The sequence below is a fragment of the Rhododendron vialii genome, chromosome 10a (assembly GCF_030253575.1).
Source record: "Rhododendron vialii isolate Sample 1 chromosome 10a, ASM3025357v1".
NCBI classification, from domain to species: domain Eukaryota; kingdom Viridiplantae; phylum Streptophyta; class Magnoliopsida; order Ericales; family Ericaceae; genus Rhododendron; species Rhododendron vialii.
Window position 1 is genome coordinate 521,237 of NC_080566.1, and position 19,801 is coordinate 541,037.

At 39.2% G+C, this 19,801-nt stretch overlaps 2 protein-coding genes across 5 annotated transcripts; both read right to left on the bottom strand.

The window, feature by feature from the left end:
* Positions 1–2: 2 nt before the first annotated feature.
* Positions 3–9,252, bottom strand: LOC131303682 (probable metal-nicotianamine transporter YSL6). Its single transcript, XM_058330666.1, has 7 exons — positions 8,588–9,252; positions 5,985–6,157; positions 5,749–5,846; positions 3,674–3,811; positions 3,250–3,439; positions 2,348–2,480; positions 3–1,061 (listed from the first exon to the last, which is right to left on the bottom strand). The coding sequence occupies exons 1-7, from the start codon at positions 8,946–8,948 to the stop codon at positions 127–129; spliced, it is 2,028 nt and encodes a 675-aa protein (XP_058186649.1). The 5' UTR covers positions 8,949–9,252; the 3' UTR covers positions 3–126.
* A 2,452-nt stretch (positions 9,253–11,704) lies between these two features.
* On the bottom strand, positions 11,705–18,808 carry LOC131304199 (ABC transporter I family member 11, chloroplastic). Of its 4 annotated transcripts, none has more exons than XM_058331344.1 (11): positions 18,502–18,804; positions 18,280–18,325; positions 16,936–17,015; positions 16,100–16,151; positions 15,844–15,977; positions 15,081–15,195; positions 14,849–14,935; positions 14,707–14,755; positions 14,082–14,166; positions 13,164–13,296; positions 11,705–12,227 (listed from the first exon to the last, which is right to left on the bottom strand). In XM_058331344.1, the coding sequence occupies exons 1-10, from the start codon at positions 18,582–18,584 to the stop codon at positions 13,215–13,217; spliced, it is 813 nt and encodes a 270-aa protein (XP_058187327.1). In that variant the 5' UTR covers positions 18,585–18,804; the 3' UTR covers positions 11,705–12,227; positions 13,164–13,214. The 4 variants fall into 4 exon arrangements, with proteins under 4 accessions (XP_058187327.1, XP_058187326.1, XP_058187328.1 ...); XM_058331343.1 differs by having other exon boundaries at positions 11,705–12,260; positions 18,502–18,801; XM_058331345.1 differs by having other exon boundaries at positions 11,705–12,260; positions 18,280–18,322; positions 18,502–18,800.
* Positions 18,809–19,801: the final 993 nt, after the last annotated feature.

Genomic DNA, 19,801 nt, shown 5'->3' on the forward strand with positions numbered 1-19,801 from the left:
GCTTGTGAAACGCATATTTGAGATATAATAGTCCCATGGATACATAATGCACAACAGATATATTTACATGTCCAACAACCATTTAGGGTTCACAACAACAATCAACTACGAGGGCTCACCTGCTGCTCAGGAACTTGCAGAAGGCCCAAAGTACATGCAGATGGGTGGATTCACCTTGAAGATGGAGAGAATTGCTGACGGAATAGTCCAAATCCCATCACCACATATCAAACCTGAAGCAACAGCCCCTGCATAATCTTCTGCATTTTTCCTATTTATCCGCTCCCAGACAAACAATATCACAGTTCCAACAAACATATCAATTGCAAAGTAAGCCCCGATATAAAATGGTACTGCCATAGCCATTGGAATTGGAATAAATTGAGAAACCTTCGTTGGGGTCACATCCCTCAGAAGGTTAACAACCAAAGCAGCCACAAAGAATCCACAACACAAGGCTAGACAATGCTTTGGAAGCTCAGAGAACCCCTCAATTCCCAGAATGGCCATTTCCCTAAATATAACAGCATACGGTGCTTTATAAGGTCCATCGGGCGACCCCACATCAAAAGCAGTCCAAAACAACCAAAATGTTAGCGGGGCAATGACACACCCCATGGCTGTTCCAATTAATTGGCTCACAAACATGGCTCTGGCTGATGAGAGAGTGAGGTAGCCTGTCTTAAAATCTTGCATGAGATCGGCTGCAGTGGATACAATGGCCATCATGACCCCACAAGCTGCTAAACCGGCTATTACGCCCCCATCGCGTCCAACCAATGAAGCAATAATGAAAAGACCGATTTTTCCATAAGTGGAGGCTAAACTCCAGTCTGTGAGACCAGTTCCATAGGAGTTGCAGAAGGCAAGGGCAGGGGCAAAAAGATAGGAGCAAAGGACTAGATACCACTTGAGGGGTGGGAAGATGGCTGGTATTGTAGCTGTGGATATTGCAGCCAGGCCCACGTAACCAGAAACTGCCACCCAGGATGGTATCCTGTCTTTTAGAAACAGCTCGTCTCGTTTCCTTTGCTCCATTAGTAGTTCAGAAGACTTGTCATCTGCAAAAGAATAGTTAGTGGAAAAACCAGAGAATAGGTACTGATGAATCACGACACATAAGTAAAGCAAGAACCGCATTTTTGAACATAGGTATTGCCCAAAGTTAAGAGAGCAACATAGAAAGCAAAATTTCTTATATAGCGGCTAAAAAGTTCAGGAATACAAGAATCCTTAGAAGAAATCATGAGTGCTATTACTCAAAATGAAATCAAAGTCCTATGCCATTCTTGGCAAATACCTCTCAAGGTTACATCCTGTACCTAGTAGTTTGTAGATGATTACCTTTTGGGATCAGGAAGGTATGCCTTCCTTTCCTTTGGTTGTTCTTCAATAAAATTTTGATAAGCAAAAAAATAAAAAAAATTCAAAAGTGTGTAATAAGGTAAAATGTATTGACAGCTGGCTGTAACCATGATCAAAATGATTTTAAACATTTTGAATTTTTGATTGCATAAAAATTGGATCCACATTAGAATTTTTCTTTGTTTACTTGAACAAATTGCTTTCATCGGTAGTGCATAATAGCAAGAATGATACTTTTGATTCATCTTTCTCTATAAACAATACTTTTTTCCAGAATGTGTGTTCAGGTAATAAAGACTTGAATGTGAATCTAAGAGATGATAAAACAGAACTCATACTGATAATACACAATCTAAAATGCCACTATTGTAGCGGCCAGTTCCAATTGTCATCAGTACAACCAAAAGCTGTTTCCAAACATCCTACAGATCAAAATTTCAGACATCATTATAGGAAAGATAATATGTCCAAAACAAGAGAATTATTGACAGATCGTAAATCATCGTCGTTGTTTTGTGACTGACCATATTCCTAATTGAGCAGGTAAAAAGACAATGATGTTGCAACATACTGTTAACATTCAAAGCCATGTTAGTTCATCAAGGAGAATAAGAACTTCGAAATTTTGTTAGTTCAAGCATTGTCCATCATTCAGCTTTTAACAAGTGCATGCGTTTTGAAGCTACTATGATAGTATTAAGCTGCTTTTTCCATTTGTACTTTCAGATCAGGATAGGTGCAAGGTGAATTATATCCTTTGGATGTGTGTTCAGGCATTCATAAAACTGAAATGTGCTCAGAAAAGTAACATGTCAAAGCAGGAAGGGTAAGGATGTCCTTATTGAAGAAGCACACATACAGATGAAAGCAACATCAAGGACAGGAAAAATAACCAAGTACAGAAAATTTTGAATTGCAAGATGTGTCTACCATGTAAGCATCATATGTTTTCATTCAAGTTACCAGAACTTATGTTCCTCACCTGAAACTTCATTAACGATAGGAAGATTCTTCTCTTTAGTGCTTTTGTTACACAATTCCCTAACAGTTATTGCTATTATTTTAACCAAATTGTATAGGCCATCACCAAGGATGATGGAGATGGCTATGAAGACCTGCAAAAGTAAATGTAGCAGAATGTGTTAGAGCATAAGATAATAATATGAAAGCCAAACATGGAACCAAGAGGAAGAAAAGGGACAGAAAAAACTAGGAATCTCCCATTTCCTAAAAAATTTAGACGCCCATAAAGGGACTTATTTTACTAATGCTTCACCTAAAAACATACAGAAAATTTCTCCCACTTCGTGCAGAGGTGATATTTCATATTTCTATATATCCTCAAAGAAACTAACAACAAAAGAACATCTGATCAGTTGCAAAATAGCAGAGAAGGTTAAATTGAAAAATGAAGTTCTAGTCCCCTGGCATTCTTGTCCAAAAGAAACAAACTAACAAACAAAAAGACTATCCCCAAACTAAACGAAACAGAGCCTCATTTACCAATAAATTCGGGTCGGCAAGACTGACCCGACCTGCCTAATTTATCTGTACGCAGTTCAAAATGACGACGGTATAATTGTTTTTCCCTTGCATGCATATTATGCACTATTATCCAACTGCCATAAAGAGGGGATGAACAGGGAAAGGAAAGAAGACTCAGATGTACATGATGAAAGCCAGCAAGATGTGTGCCTCTGAAGCATGTCAGTGACTTTACCCAAAAATATCAATCCTAGGGAGAAAAGGTCTACCTACATCACATCACCGAGACTTCCACGTAGAGAAGTAAACAAGCCTTCAAAATTATTGGTTGTGAACTGTCAATAAATGCAGTGACACGACATACTTTTGTTTCATACTAAAAGCAGCAACTTAGAATACCTTGTACCCATAAAGTCCTTTGAAATCATTGCTACCAAGATCAGCTGGATACCAATCTCCTGCATGTTGAGATATGTAGGGCCAAAGAATGCCCCATGATACAATCGCACCAAGAAGAACTGAACAGTTCACTATGTGAGGGCAGATAAGACCACATCCGACATAAGTTGGACTAAAGTCGAAATAGAATCTGCAATTACGAAAATAATATAGATTAACGGCAAGTCAGCAACATTTTGTCTGCAAAGAAACCTTCCTAGATGCCTTTTTCCCCCTCTTTTCATTTCGTTAAGGGAGCGCAAGGGATATGCTTAAGAGAAACATAAGAGAAATCTAAAAGCTACATGCTCCTGCAGAGTATCAATTGAGGGGTGGGTCGGGCGGAGGGTGGGGGAAAAGGGAACTGAAAGCAATAGAACCTTACGTGTTCTTAAATAGTGCCAAACCAAGCGTAGGAAAATTGTCAAATCCACAAGAATCCCCAATACCACTGAAGAACCATTTAAAGCAGCTCCAGACTAAACTTATGCTCAAATATTTGCCAAGACATGTGACTTGATTCCTGTTAAAAAAGTACACAACTGATTAACAATCAGTTTGAAAAAGATCATAGACCAAACATCAACTTCATGACACGCCTTATCTTACATGGACTCGTTTAAAATTAGTCAAGTACTACTTAAGTAAGCGTATATGGGATATGCAACTGATAGGTCGGACTGGAAATGCACCCTAAAAACATGCTAAAGTTGTAGAGTTCACAATGAAATTTTGCATAGACCTCCCATTTTGTGAGTAGAAGAACCATGGAAGTTATAAATATACCATTTTACCTACACAAGTACCCATGGCATTTAGTCACGTCTTAGTGTCCTTGGGCAAGAGAACCTGATGAATCTAACACAGTAACACTCAAAAGCATATTTGCGGCCAATGCCCATAGTTGAGTCAGTCGTTAAAGCATTCAACTCGATTCCAATTGGCTATAAGAGTAGTGAGCGCTAGGCATGTCTTCTTTCAAGCAAGATGCATTAGCTATTTAGCTCCTTATTTCTTAGCAAGAAAAAAATAAAAGGAGGCTACCTCCTACTCCCCGCAAAGATTTCAGACATCAGGTCTCCAAGAAAACCATTAGCAAAACAGATCCCCTCAGCAAAGGGGCTGGAAATGCTTGTTCCCATTGGACCATTGTTCTATATGCACCAGGATCCCAATTCATGGATCTCTCAGCCTCCATCACTATCCCGAAACCTTCACTTATTGTTACAAGGTCGATTCAGTCTTCTCACATTTTACAGCAGTCAAAAATGTATAACTTGTACAAATCTTTTTGTTTTCCAAATTGATCTGAACCACTTGTTTGTAGAGCTATTTACTCAATCGTAGACATTTCTAGAACACATCTAACAGGCCTAGATTCATACATTAATTTTTGAGTTACTATTTGATCGCCTTTTAACACTCCCCCAACAAGTGTGACCCCCGATACACACACGGAGAGGTAAAGAACAGATCCAGAACATAGGAACCACAACAAAACAAAGTGCACTTACGACACAAATAACGTAGAAGCATTTTCTAACAAAATCAGTTTTGTCCAAAAGTCTGGCTCTAATACCATGTTAAAGCATCCAAATCGAAACCCATTGAGCATGAGTGGAGAGACTATCTAGACTCATACTAGTTTTGGAGGCGATAACCAACCATTGTGGGACTAGCACTAATGAGCCCACCTGACATATGATCCAAACTCACACGTGGAGAGGTAAACAAAGGATCCACAGTACAAGGATCACAACAAAAATAAAATGCTCCTACGAAGCAAAACAAATGAAACCAGTCTTCAGAATCTTGTTCAAAAAGCTCAAAATGCCAAGCTGTGTTACGTGTTACAGCATCACATACTAGTTTTGGAGACTTTATTAGCCTGATGTAGGACAAGCTCATAACACGTGTAAAATTGGAAACACCAAGCCAATGCTCACTAGTTGTTTCAAATTATTCAAGGCAACAAATTTATGTGATTTATCATTTATGAAGTAAACAGGGGTCCAGACCGATATAGCAAAAAGAACACACGGTCGAAGACATGGAAATGGTGTACCTAATTAAGTACTTCTGCTATGCCTCCCTCCCAAGGGTATCTTCTCAGCAGTCAGCACCATCATTTAATGGCTAAGTAGGACTGACTAAGGAAACCAAATAAGAGCAAAGGCCTTGAAAACTCAAGGCGTATGATGAGGAAAACAAAGATAGATATTCCCCTGACAATTTTCAAGACTACAACTCGAAAATTTGTGAGACAACTTGTTTTCAAGAGAATGATTGACCAAAAACATACATCTATGCCTATATATGCAGCATATACTGCTTTAATCTTTATACTCTTCCCTTAATAGTCATATTCTTAGTTCAATTATGTAGTCCTGCCAAACACAATGCAACTCAAAGAATACCCCAGAAAAATGAAACCATGAAAATGATGCATTCGTTTCTTACCCAGCAAGCTCAGCTCCAGTTGTTGTGTGAAAGCTGTTTATCAACATGGCTGTTGCTGTTCCGCTGGGGTATGTAAGCTTATAATCCATGACCATAACCTGAAAACATAGCAAGAACTATTACTCAACACTCATCGTAGTTATGGTCATGAAAATACCATACTTGCATTAGTTGTCTATGAAAACACGTAGGGTTAATGTTCTGATATTTTATATCTAATGCAAGAATGTCAAGACCTTGCGAAGTGGAACGAGACTAAATAGCCCCAGAAAACTGACAACAAACAAAAACCCAATCATCCACCACAGGCCAGGGCTCTTTACATCCTCCGCTCGATTACCAGGATAATCCGCACCAATAAGTTTGTAAGTTCTATCATCCATTGCAATCAAATATGAACCAAATCCCCCTGTCAACAAGTGAATTGCAAATAATTCCATCAAATATAGGACAGATAAAGAGCACAACATAGATAAAACATAAACCATGTTCAAGGTATTCCCATAAAAGAGAAATCAGAGTATCCAACAGGTAATTTGGCTGCTGATTGCCTATACACCTGCCATGGAGAACAACCAAGATAGTGTGTTGTCCACCAATAATAGTGGTGAAGTTGGTTCTTTATATAAATTAGACACTAGTCCTCCATGCATGACTCAGGGGGATAAAATTTCTGGTTTTATCTCCCCGAAACAAATAACCCGTCCATGGAATCCAAAATTACCCATAAAAGAATTAGCTTATTTCTGCACCTACTAAGTATCAACCACCATGTTCTCTCATCAGGAGCTTCAATATTTATATCAACCAATGTGTCTCACTGGGCATCAAAAGAGAAGTACATTATAATTACATGAATTAGGTAGCTAGTAGCAACCACCCTAATTCTCATGCAGCCTAAAAACTCACTAATTGCCACAGTGACCTTAACCAAATCAACCAAACTAAACCTTGTGATCAAATCAATTGAGGTTGACTACTTGAATCTTGTTTTGCCATTCCACTGTAAGCTACATCAAATACATACATATACCCGTGTACATACCATTTACTGCAACATCTTTTCTTTTTTTTTTTGATAAGAAAATAATTATATTAGAGGTAAGGCACTAAGGGAATGCCACCCATATACAAAAGAAGGCCGCAGAACAAAAAGGTCCTATACATTGCCACCCGAATGGAAAAGCTCAAACCAGTCTAAAAATTGGTCAAGGGATGGAAAACAATCTCCCTTGTCCCAACTATACAAGCTATTCACCTAAAAAGATTTTATCCTAGCTAGAGGTTTTTCCACCCCATCGAAAACTCTCGAATTTCTCTCGCGCCATAAGACCCACATCAAACAAAGCGGGATCATGGCCCACAAATTCTTCCTTCTCCTACCCAAACTAGCACCCCTCCAAGCAATAAGAAATTCCATGACATTTCTCGACACAATCCAACGCATCCCAAACCAAGAAAGCACCAAAGTCCAAAGCTCCCACACCACCGGACAATGAATGAGCAGATGATCAACCGTCTCGGCATCCCGTTTACACATACAACACCAATTAACAATGATTTTCCGCCTTTTAATCAAATTGTCAATTGTAAGAATTTTGACTTTGGCTGCACACCACACAAAAAAACTCACATTCAACGGTGCCTTAGTTTTCTAAATCGCCCGCCACGGAAAAGAAGAATCACCACCCCCACTTGGTAAAAATATTTCACCTGGAAGGAGCCTGATTTAGATAGAGCCCAGCGCAGCTCATCGCCCCCTTCTCTTATCCCTTGGATACTATATACAACAGCAAGCAAGACCATCAACTCCTCCTCCTCCCAATCTTGCACATCCCTACGAAGATGAATATCCCATACTATCGCTCCCTCATATAGGTGAAAACACGCAGAAACAGGAGTATCCCTGTCACTAGCCAACAAATAAATACTCAGAAACACATCCTGAAAGCTCACATCTCCACACCACACATGCTTCCAAAACTTTACCCTTCTCCCGTCTCCAACCGCCAAATGAATAGTCTTAGCAAAAACATCCCACCCATTCATAATACCTTTCCAAAGCCCCACCCCATAAGGCACGCTTATTACGAGAGGACCAATCTCCCCATCCACATCCATACTTAGCTACCACAACCTTTCTCCACCATCTTCCCCTTCACATGCAAATCTCCACAGCCACTTACCCAACTTACCCAATAGAGCTTGATTAAACGACTTCAATCTCTCACTCCCAAACCACCCCTTCTGATAGGAGTACAAAAAATATCTTAGTCCACTAAATGATATTTGAACTCATCCCCCACACCACGCCACCCCATAGAAAGTCCCTTTGAATTTTCTCAAGCCTCCTCGCTACCGAAACCAGAATAGCAAACAGGGACATGAAATACGTAGCCATTTACTGCAACATCCCCACCAAATCTACCCCTTATTCCAATAAAAACTACACCCTTTGTCCCATAAACTATTCCCTTCGTCCCATTTTGATTGCTTTGTACGAAAACACGTCTTCAGGGATATTCGATGAATGCATGTCTACTTAGAAAATTTGATTAAATTTTCAGTATTATCCCTCATTCCCTACTCTCTCTCTCTCTCTCTCTCTCTCTCTCTCTCTCTCTCTCTCTCTCTCTCTCTCTCTCTCTCTCTCTCTAATATATAATCAGGTGTCTAGATCAACTTATGCGCAACTCAGACATTTATGCACTTTTGATCATTTATGAGGGTTAGTTATGAAAAATTATGCACATTTTCTTTTTCACTTTTCAAAGAAAGTAAAGATTTTAACATCCCAAAGTAGAATAGTAAAATGTCAGAAACAAGAAGAAGAGATTACCACTGAAGGCGAGGCCATAACAAGCGACGACACAAGTCTGTATGACGGTATTCTCCTGCCTCGTAAAGGGCTGAACCGAAAACCCCAGCTTGGAACAAAACCCCGTCCACGACTTGACAAAGAAGAAGCCCAACAATCCGGCGCCGACATTGAGCGAGGGAATGATCCCCACCGTGAGATTGAGCTTGTGCGTAATGATACAGAAGAGTCCCCCCAACACGGCGCTGACCACCAGCCCTCTTACCGTGATCTGCTCTTTCCATTCTGGAATCCTCTCGAATTCAACTTCCCTGGTCTTCTCCGGTTGGAGAATCAACGGCTCCGATATTTCCACGGTTGCATTCGAAGTTTCCGTCCCCATTTCTCTTGGATAGTAGTATTCTCCGATCCAGTTGCAGGAGTTGTTTGCTTGGGTTTGGTTTGGTTTGGTTTGGTTGTTAAGGGAGGAGACGTTGGGAATGGGAATTGCTGGGGAAGGTGGAAGTGAAGTTAATGAGAGGGAGGGGAAATGGGAAATGGGAAATGCGAAGGAGATCCCTGTTTTCAGCTCATCTCAGCCGTTGAAGCCGTTGATTTTTGAGATCAATGGCCGAAAAGAATCGGATAGGCTCCTGTTCGGATGGGAGTCGGACAGGAGATTCGATCTCGGGAAAATGGTAAGCAGGCGAATGAAAAGTAAACCACGTTTTCTGTTACGTTTATGACGCAACTCCTCTTTGGATTTTACTACTACCGGAACTTGCACTTGTGGAAATCAAGAAATTTTGTGCGCTGAGCGGGCATCACGTGGTGTATGTGCAGCGTATTTGGATTGTCCATTTTGATTTTGGACGATTCGAATTTGAAGGGAGAAAGAGGAGATAGAAGATTTTAATCTGGATTATCCAACATACTTTTAGATAGTCCGAATAAATAGCTCGGACATCACGTTAGCACGGCTACGTGGTACATACACCTGGCGTCCATAAATTTCTCGTGGAAATCGGGATCTGCTTGGCTGGATTATCTTCTGACACACTATAGATATTTTCCTAATTATTGATTTTCCTAATTGTAAGGCCAACTATTTGGATTTATTTGGCCCGTCATTGTCTTTGCTTATTTGTTTACGCAATCCAAGATTATTAAACTCATATCATTGCCTTTATTCATTCAAACAAAATAACAAATCATATGGCATCTCCAGATTACACCGGATACAGATTAGGGTATACGACAATTACAAATTTTCATCCAAATATAGAGATACGGAAATACACACTAACGAAAAGAGACGAAATTGATGTCTAGCACCTAAGAAAGAGCTATCACGCATTCCACATAGTAATTAACAAGGATTGACTTAAGTGGAGCTAGTATCGACATCAAACGCATCAGGATGGCGGAGGTACATATTAAAGATAACATAAAACCCGATGAAAACTAGTCACCAGATTTGGAGAAACCAGACCGGAACAAAACCCCGGGAGAAAACACTCCAGGATAGAAACCAGACCTTAACATCCGAACAGAAACCGGCCTAAACATCTGGACAAAACAACCAAAAACTAGATTAAAAAATACAAAGAAAAAAACAGAAAAGAAACCTCCGGTTTAAGAGATGTCGTCAGACAAACGTTGCCATGCAAACTGGAGACTTATTCACCGAAGAGAGCCGAGTCATCTTAGCTTCATCACCATCAAATCTAGCTCAAAACAAACCAGAGAGAGAGGGCGGAGCGGAGGAGGAGCGATGGAGGTGACGGGAAGGGGGCGGTAGAGACGGTGGAGAATGGATCTGGTTGGAGATGGGTATCAACAGGTGGACAAGTGAAGGAGAGTGACCGGCCAGGAAGAGGGGAGTGGAGCAAGAGGGCGGCAGCTCTAGCCCCATGGGAGAACCCTAACTGATGGAAGTTTCTAATAGGGTTGGCAATGGGGCGGGTAGGGGGTGGATACCAATATCCCCATCCCCGAATCCGAATCCAAATCCATCCCCATCCCCATCCCCATCCTCGATCCCCACCGGGGAATTATTTTTATCCTCCATCCCCTCCCCAAACGGGGAACGGGGATCCCCGTGGGGATTCGGGGATCCAACTGGAACCACAGGCAAAACAAGTATTCTTAATCCGGTATCCCTCCTGCAGCAAAACGCCAAGAACAAACAACACACACAGAGCTCTTTAAAGCTTCGTTTCTTAGTCTCTTAACACGACGCTATTTCATGAGTTTCCGACGTGAACAATATTTATCAGATGTGAACAATATTTATCTGACTAGAACTATCGATTTGAGCTCTTCTTTCTACTAATCTTCTATCCGTGGTAAGTGAATTCAATTACTTCTATGTTAATTGACAGTGGGATTTAGTTTCTTTCTTTCTTCCTCACTTATGTATATATAGTGCTCCTATATAATTTTCATTTATGTATATAACTTATTTATTTTATATATATATATACACACACACACACACACACACAACAAACGGGGCGGGCGCGGGGATGGGGCGGGGACAGACTCATACCCATCCCCTACCCGTTCCCCATTTTTTTAAAAAAATTATCCCCATCCCCTACCCGATCCCCGAAAAATCCCCGAATCCCCAACCCATTTGGGGCAGGGAATGGGGCGGGGCGGGGTGGGACGACCGGGATTGCCATCCCTAGACTTTCTAAGGAGGAGTTGAGAGAGAGGCGGCTTTGGAGACGTTCATGTGGATTTCAATTTTCATATCATTGCTTAATCAAGTGAGATTATATTATACTTTCTAAAATATATGAAAAGGGTGTTTCCGGCAAGTAATAAGTTTTGATAAAGAGCTTGTTGTTGACAAATCGTTAGTTGTTTCCACTAATCAATAAGTTGTTGAAAAATGTCAAGTTATTTCCACTGTTTTACGACTTGCCCAAAATTGTTAGTGGAAACACGGCCGGCTCTTTACAATTTATACATAATGCGTGTGATTGCGATATGTTAAAGGTGCACTTATCCTAAGTTAGGTTAAGATGAAGGGTCAAATAAAACGTTCGTTTCTTGCAATAGATGAATTACTGAAAAAACTACTCCTTGAGGGGTGAAAAATTGTTACCTGCTGATTAACGGTCCACAACATAAAAAAATGACACCAACTAATTGGCCTAAGAAACGAGTGGAACAGTTTGGTTTCCATATTTATATGTTCTGAAAAAATGCAAAGGAAAAAACAAATATCAAATGGCTCTGTGTTCGAAATCCAACATTAGATCAGAAAGACGTTTAAAAAGAACCACGCCACAATTTACAGTTGGTAAATGATTGAGCTGTCCGGTTTCTTCTCCAAGAACTCCCCATAGAATGGCTTATTTTTACTATACTGGAGAAAACAATAGAATCACCCCCATTTACCCGTGCTGTACTTGACCCCATATCAAATTGTCACTTTACACTATTTCACATAAACATGAAGCATTGGGTGTAGTCTTGGTTAAATTAGCAGAACACATTGCAAGATGAGCGTATTCAGATCAAAAGCGTCTTCCATAAGCTTGCATAGTCTCCTCAGCTCGCATTTCTATCCAAAGGCAGCACGCACTCTTTGTTTCACTCAATGAGAAAACAATGTCCCTGGCACTCAACCCTCGCTCCATCATTGCCATTTGCCATTTGCCATGACCATCTGTGCATTGGGGCATGATTTTGTCACTAAAACCTGAGTATTTTCAAAGGAAAAACAAAAAACTCAGTGAGTACAGAGAGAATGCAGATGTGACGGGGTGAGTATCCATGCTTGGTTCTGTCATAAGCGGTAAGTTCAAATTTCAGTAAAATGTTATCAACTAGATTCACATAAATCATTGATGGATTGACATAGAAATATATTTATCTTCCATCAGCAAAGAGAATTTTGAAGAATTTCCTAGCCTCGACAAAATTGAGGACTTTCAGTGTGTTGTCCAAGAACACACTGCCTGCTAGTCTATGAATGATATTTAATCTAGGAACATAGCATATAGAGAGTTCTGTAAATCAAGAACAGCGGACTCACAATGCAACATATCTATTTATATGAGTTCAAAGTGGTCAAATACCAATCTTGAAAACTCAAAACTAATGGTCTTTGCTATTGACCCCAACATTTCGTACAGATTTCTTACGCAATATCCCTATGTAGCAGTCACAGAGACGAGGGTGGCCAGATAAAGGTTTTCAAGAATGTTTTACCAAAAGATTGACCTACAAAAAGTTTGGAAGACAAATTCAATCCCTCTGGTGACCGTAAGGAGTGAAATATTTTCGTAGTCCAGCTCTCTGCACACTCAACAGCATTCAATGAAAACATCTAAATATCTTAGTCATCCCAGTGGAATTAGCTCTTGTTTTTACTTGGACTAATCTTGAATTTCCTAATCAAGGTGCTTATTTGGTTTGAGTTAATAGTAGACTTAGTAGTACTCATCCCAAATACCAAATCAAACCTGTTTGTGATCAATTATGGCTAACAATGATCATGTATTTAGAAATGAAGAAGGCGTCACCCAGACTATTGATTGGAAAAGTAGGGCGCTTAGATTTTTTCCAAACAATGGACGGTGAGCCTAAAAAGAAAACTCACCTCATGTATGGCATCTAGTGTTTAATATTGTATCCTGTTGTAGACTAAGATCTAGCAAGCAGGTAGAGGTTCTTCTTTAAGCACTCCACCAATTTCCATCTTCCATGACCGATCAACTAGAGGGGCCAGCTCCCTGTTGGAACATAACATCTCCACTGTAAGATTATATACTGCATATGTACATCCAGTTATCAATAAAGGGGAAACAAGAGTAGCAGACTGTACAGTGCCACAATTCTTCTTTAAAAGGGCGTGAGTTTCATTTGACCACAAAACATATTTAAAAAACATTAAACATACTGCTTACAGTTACACAGGCAATGAAACACCAACACCAATCGAATGGACTTTGGTGCTTTAGAAGCCATTGCACTAGCTAGGTACTCATGAGTCCCTAAGACATGAATGAGCCAAAGCCAATAACTGCACTTTAGATTAACTTTTTTGTGAGCCAATAACTACACTTTAAGAATTTCAAGACTAAGATTCTTTTGTGATAATAAGCGCGTCTCAAAACATGTGATTCGGGTGTCAAAAGGCCATGTAAACCACATTGGACTGATCCAATTTCCACCAGAAAGTTCACAATGTTGACGTCCTTGCCAACAGTAGAAAGTGTGAATCATAGCCCCTAATGTCACCAGGTAACAGTCCCATAACAAATAGACCATTATAATGAACAGAGGTCAGGTCTAAGAATAGGTAAGGAAAATATGTGATTCGGGTGTCAAAAGGCCATGTAAACCACATTGGACTGATCCAATTTCCACCAGAAAGCTCACAATGTTGACGTCCTTGCCAACAGTAGAAAGTGTGAATCATAGTCCCTAATGTCACCAGATAACAGTCCCATAACAAATAGACCATTATAATGAACAGATGTCAGGTCTAAGAATAGGTAAGGAAAAACAGACTTACTTGAGGTCATGGCTGACAACAAGTAAAGTTAGCTCTTTCTTTAAATGCTTCAGCAACTTTACAACATCTGCACGTGCTTTCCAATCTGATTTTCAGAATAGCATAAAACAATACATTGGTGGTTTGCAAAAGGCAACTCAAAGAATTAAGCTGGAGAGCAGATTGAGATATTGGAAACTGAAAGGGGAAAAAAGTTTGAGCCCCATGTTCCTCACTATGATATGAAAAGAAACAAGCAAGAATATCTTTAGAAATGCAACAAATTTTGAACCTATAGACTATAAGAAAAGATCGATTTCCTTATTACCCGAATTAAGATTCTAAGAAAAATTTCGGCCAATGTGTAGCCAGATAAGCACAATGAATGTTGAATTCAGAAGCAAGAGGCCACAGTCAAACAATAACATAGTTGTTCCAGAAGTGAGAGAGGATTAAGCAGTATAGCCTAACTTTTTCTTCACTTGAAGAAATGAGGACAAAAATAAACAGATCAAGACTTTCTTGTACAAGGCATCTTTAGTTCAAGAGAGTTGCAATTTGCAAACAGTTAAATAATTGCATGCACAACTCATTAAGTTGGGATGTGCAAATACGGGAGCGAAGATAATAAAGGGCACATTCATACCAAGACCAGCAAGAGGTTCATCCAATATCAATAAGTCAGGAATCTGTACCTGCACGAAGTCAACAATACTCAAGTATTCATTTTAGTGCCACCAATAAAATGTATGCAAAAACCACGGGGGCAGGAGCAGTGACAGATTTACTAATTGAATTGCTAGGGCCAGCCGCCGTTTGTATCCACCACTTAGAGAGTGAGGGTCTTTATCCAAGGGGATTCCTTGCATACCAACCTAAGGGATTAATTTAATCAGTTATTGTGTCAAATGTCACAAATACACCTAATCTGGCAACAATACTAAGAAATCAGTAGAGCAGATCCTACAAGTAAAGAGTAATATTAGAAGAAATTCATGAATCCGAGAAGGGTATATTTACTGAAATAATAGCTTTCTGGAGTTTTGAAGCAAGAAGCTCTTTCAATTGAAGGCCACCCCTTTGCATTGGCCATCCAAATATAACCTCTTCAAGAACACTGTCTGCCACAAAATACCTACCCACAATACACCATCTCAGAGACTTCGAAGAAAACAAATGTTTTCCCTATAAAAAACAAAGTAGAACGAGTTTCAAGTTAACAAAAGTTGCAGCTTTTTAAAAACGCAAATGAAACCAAAGGGAAAGCGAATGATGCTTAAACCCAAAGATATACAAGTCAAAGAATGTGTGAAAGTAAAAATCCTTAAGCAAAAGAAGACTAGAGTTCAACTCCCACAACAGGCCAGGAAAAAATGGCAGGAGTTATCCAACAAACTGGTATTGCTTTGCATTTGAAAATACCAGATGAAAGCTAGATGAGAAAGAGAAGGGTTATAGACTGCCGCTGGACAGGCATGAAATAGAGAAACAAAAGCACAAACATGTTCATCCAAAAGTCACTCTAACGTCAAGACACTAGGGAAGCAAGAAGAAAAAAGCACTGATTAAATTAACAAAGTGTCTCCAAAGACCGGTTTGTCATGTGAATATAGCCAAACATTGAAAACCACACCAAAAAAAAAGGGGCAAGGTATAGCTACTTAAATTCTAGTTTATGTGATGAAGCCTGTACTACACCATATACAAATGATGCCAAAGCATATATTAGTAGCAATAGAAGATAAAAAAAAAAAACTAACAATTCATTTGGTTTCCCAATTACCTCTCAGGAAACTGAAAAACTATACCAACTTTTTCTGGAGTTAATTCTTCAGAAGATTGAAGTGCCTTGCCATCATTACCATATCTCTGAATGTAAATGGAGCCTGATGTTGGTTTGCTTAGCCCTGCAATAAGCTGTAAGATAGAAGGGATAAGGTGCAAATAGTATACAAGATAAAAGCAACTAAAGGGAACAACAATTAGATAGACTTGAGATATGCATCAAATGACAAATCTGAAAAGAAAAGAAGTTAGACCTGCAAGAGAGTAGTTTTCCCACTTCCACTCCGTCCAAAAATCAAGCCAAAACTGCAGCAAGACAAGATAACAACAATCATATGAATGCAAAGCCTCTCTCAAAAATAAATCCGAGCCCCTGTGAGGTACATATTGAGGAGGGCTGGCGGGTAGCACCTATGTTACTTGGGACTCGTGTTAAGTGCACATTTATGTCTAACTGTCGAATTCATCTAACTTCCAATTCAAGGATATGGGTCGTTGAGTACACGCCAAAATATTCATATCCCTTATTCTTTTATTGTCTCATATAAAGGGTGTTTACAATGGACTTTTTAACATGTTGTGACTAATATAGGAGTCTTATGCATTGTTTATGGTAAATTTGAAATCCAGACATACTTGTTCGCGTACCATCAGCCAGTGTCTGGCATGGGCACTTCATACATATTTAAACGAGTCCACGTAACATAGGGTTGTACCATTGTACATGAGGGTGATTTAATTTTGAGAATTAGAGAGAATACACAGTTAAGTTACTCTTGTTAAAGTATCCAACTAAATAGGAATTGAAAATAAGTGGAGAGGCTGGTTAGACTCATATACTACTCCTGGAGGTCTTATTCAAGTGATAGGGAACAAGCCCTTAACAACTCCAACCTCATAGTATTCAAACATTGTCCCAATTCGATTTCAAGCCATTAAATCTAGCACATTTCCCATGAATTATGACAAAATTATGGAAGATGGTCCACAACAGGGATGTTTATGGATGAGATGCTGACAATCAATTCATTCTACTTACACGCTTTTCATGGGGTTTACTTGCAATTAATCATCATACAAGCAACTATACCTTTTTTCAGGAAGAGAGATGTTCACTCCATTCAAAAGATTGATCTGGGTCCCTGGGGGGCGGTAGCTAACATCCTTTACCTGAAAACCAATAAATTTTTGAGCGACTTCCAACACTTCTGCATTATTTGCCATTTTTAACTAGAAAGCTATACGTACTCACAAGCAGCACATATAGCAAAATTGACTAAAAGTTTGTAAGATCATAAGCAAGAATTAAAGATCTTAATGCAAATGTGAGTAAGGGTAGAATGCTAAAGCATGCTTGAGACAATGTGCAATGTTAATACAAATACAAAGCAATTACTTATACACGAGGAAACAGATAAACAAACAAATGATTGTTAATGAGTTCCTTTACTTAAAGTAATAGCCAATCAATCAGTATTCTATTAAAAACCAACAGATACAGGGCATCTCAGAATACTCTTAAAACGAGCTACACGTCACAGTGCAAACAACATCACAGAGAGTGGTTTCTCCTGCCATAATTGAGTCAGTGTGTCAGGATATCTCAAAAGAGCTTCCAGTATTCAGGCTCTGAGAAAATGAGGTCCCAAAATTTATATTTTCCAACATGATGGATATTAGCAACTTAAACTGAAGTTTTCTCATAAGTAGCCTAAGCTGTGCGCATGTGTGTGAAGCTCTTGCATCATTAATCTTCCTTAAAAAGTGTGCAACTATTAGCAACACATGCAATTGCTTTAGCCTTCATGTTTCTAAGTAGACTTCTCTACATCCTCTATTTTTTCTTGTTTGACTACTCAAGCTCATCTAGAGTTGTGAATTATGCTACCACTCCTCGTTTCTCAGTATCATGTGTAATTTGCACAGACCACGTTCACGGCAGTGCATTCTTTCTCTTCAGCATGTAGTTGCTCCTCAAATTATGATCGGATGCATTTGAATTCAAGTTTCCTACTAAATCTTCACATAATCTCAGCGTGAAAACTTATCCAAGATTGCAAATTTACTCGTGAACATTCCTTTGGTGACATTAAAACTTTTCCATCCTTTTGCTAAGCAACAAAAGCCCCCATTCCAGACAATGTACATTCCAATTCAACAAATATATCTTGATTTCTTTGAAGGTCCTTCATGTAAATGTAAATACTCCTTTGATATTTGTTCAGTTGACCATATTAGGGATTTAACGAGTCAGTTGCTTTGAAACTTCCTAGACCTACCATCGCATTCCCAGTGACAAAACACTGGAAATCCACAAATATTCTTGTTTTAGTCAAGTTATGCGTGAATCATCGCGAAGAATGCAAGACAAGGGTGAAAGGCGTGTGAATATGAAAATGAAAGGAAACAGGAAAGGAAAAGGGAGGGAATTTACTTGGAAGCAGGAGAGGTCGCAGGAGACTTTGAATGTTGGATTGCTCCTGCAATATCCAAAAACAATTCAATTGAATCAAACGACGGAACAAAGAAGACATGGATTCTATTGGAACCAATCCCGACAAAGTCTTCTGTCAAAGTCGTATAATTCAAAGTCTTTTCAGTCAAACATGAGAATTTCCGAAATGAAAAACATGAACGAAGAAGGAAGTGGAAATACCGCCTAAAGCATGATTCAGCAGTTGGAATTCTTGGGGAACCGAACACGGCCACCGGGGATACGATTAAGGGACTGCTCGCCATCTCTCTCACCGGCCGGCCGGAGGGATAATTTAGGGTGTGAACAAAAACATTAACGATCCAGGAATGAATTCGGGTCTCTATGAGCCCGCCCCGTTATACGATCCAAATAAGTTAGCCCAGCGGTCTAGTAGGGTAGATTGTTTTTGAGACAGGCTTAGGCTTAGGCTTAGGCTTAGCCCAGTGGTCTGCCTTGGCATAGGTTCTAAGTACGAAGTCTGAAGTCGTGGGTTCAAGTCGTGGCTACATATGATCCAAGTATAAAGTCGTGGGTCTAAGTATGAACAACGGCCTTTTGTGGTAATCTAACTCACCACCATTAATTCTGTTTCGAAACTATGACAACAAATATGAGTAGAAACCTAATCGTATGGTTATTGAAACCAAATGAAAAGTCAATAATCGTAATTGTAACCGTTTGAGAATGTTTTATATATCTAGTGTTTTTATCTATTCAAATTTAAGTGAATAGCATTTTCAAAATAATTTCGATATTTGTACCATTTAAATTTGTAAATGAATAATATCTTAAAAAAATATCTTATGTTTTAAACCTTGGGCCGTTGGAGATTTGCTTGGTCGTTAGCTTCAGATTCTCAAGATTAATTGAGATGTTCGCAAACTGACTTGAGCACCTAATTATAAAAAAGAGGTTTCAACGATATTTAGAGAGTATTTGGTCATTAATTATCTTAGGCTACCGGCTTTTAGCAAATATGCTCATAGCAACAAGGATCAAAAGATAACTTTTTAAAAAATTATTACTCCTATAAGCTTATTTCAAAGAGAAATTACGAACATATATTTACACAATCAATGAGAAAAGATAAGGAAAGAAGAATTAATAAAACAAATTATAAGGCCGAAATAAGTAAATTGGAATTAAAGCCTTTTGACCCGTGATCCACACACTACGTGCGTGATCTATATTTGTTGTGATTCTTGAAAGAATCGGGGGCGATTAAATTATGACTCAAGCTCGTCTAGCTTGGGGTAATCCACGTGCCATTGGTGCTCGGCATTTTATATCCAACTTTGTTATTCATGAACTATTTTTGGCATTGTTGGTCGGGTTGAGCTTGAATTGGATTGGGCACATATATAGCCACCGTAAGAAATCAATCAATTCATTGCTAAAGATTGAACACACGTTGAAGTTTGGTACGAAGTTTCGTGATAAAGTTAGTTGGATTTAATTAAATAATTAGTCGTTTAGAAAT

Excerpts from the sequence above, each read along its gene's own strand:
- LOC131303682 (XM_058330666.1), bottom strand. The coding sequence starts at position 8,948 with ATGGGGACGGAAACTTCGAATGCAACCGTGGAAATATCGGAGCCGTTG. Across the intron at positions 5,847-5,984 it reads GTCTCGTTCCACTTCGCAAG|GTTATGGTCATGGATTATAA; the intron begins GTCTTGACATTC and ends CTATGTTTTCAG. Across the intron at positions 3,812-5,748 it reads ACTGGAGCTGAGCTTGCTGG|GAATCAAGTCACATGTCTTG; the intron begins GTAAGAAACGAA and ends CTTTTTTAACAG.
- LOC131304199 (XM_058331344.1), bottom strand. The coding sequence starts at position 18,584 with ATGGCGAGCAGTCCCTTAATCGTATCCCCGGTGGCCGTGTTCGGTTCC. Across the intron at positions 15,978-16,099 it reads GGAAAACTACTCTCTTGCAG|CTTATTGCAGGGCTAAGCAA; the intron begins GTCTAACTTCTT and ends TCTATCTTACAG. Across the intron at positions 15,196-15,843 it reads GTTTTTCAGTTTCCTGAGAG|GTATTTTGTGGCAGACAGTG; the intron begins GTAATTGGGAAA and ends TATTGTGGGTAG.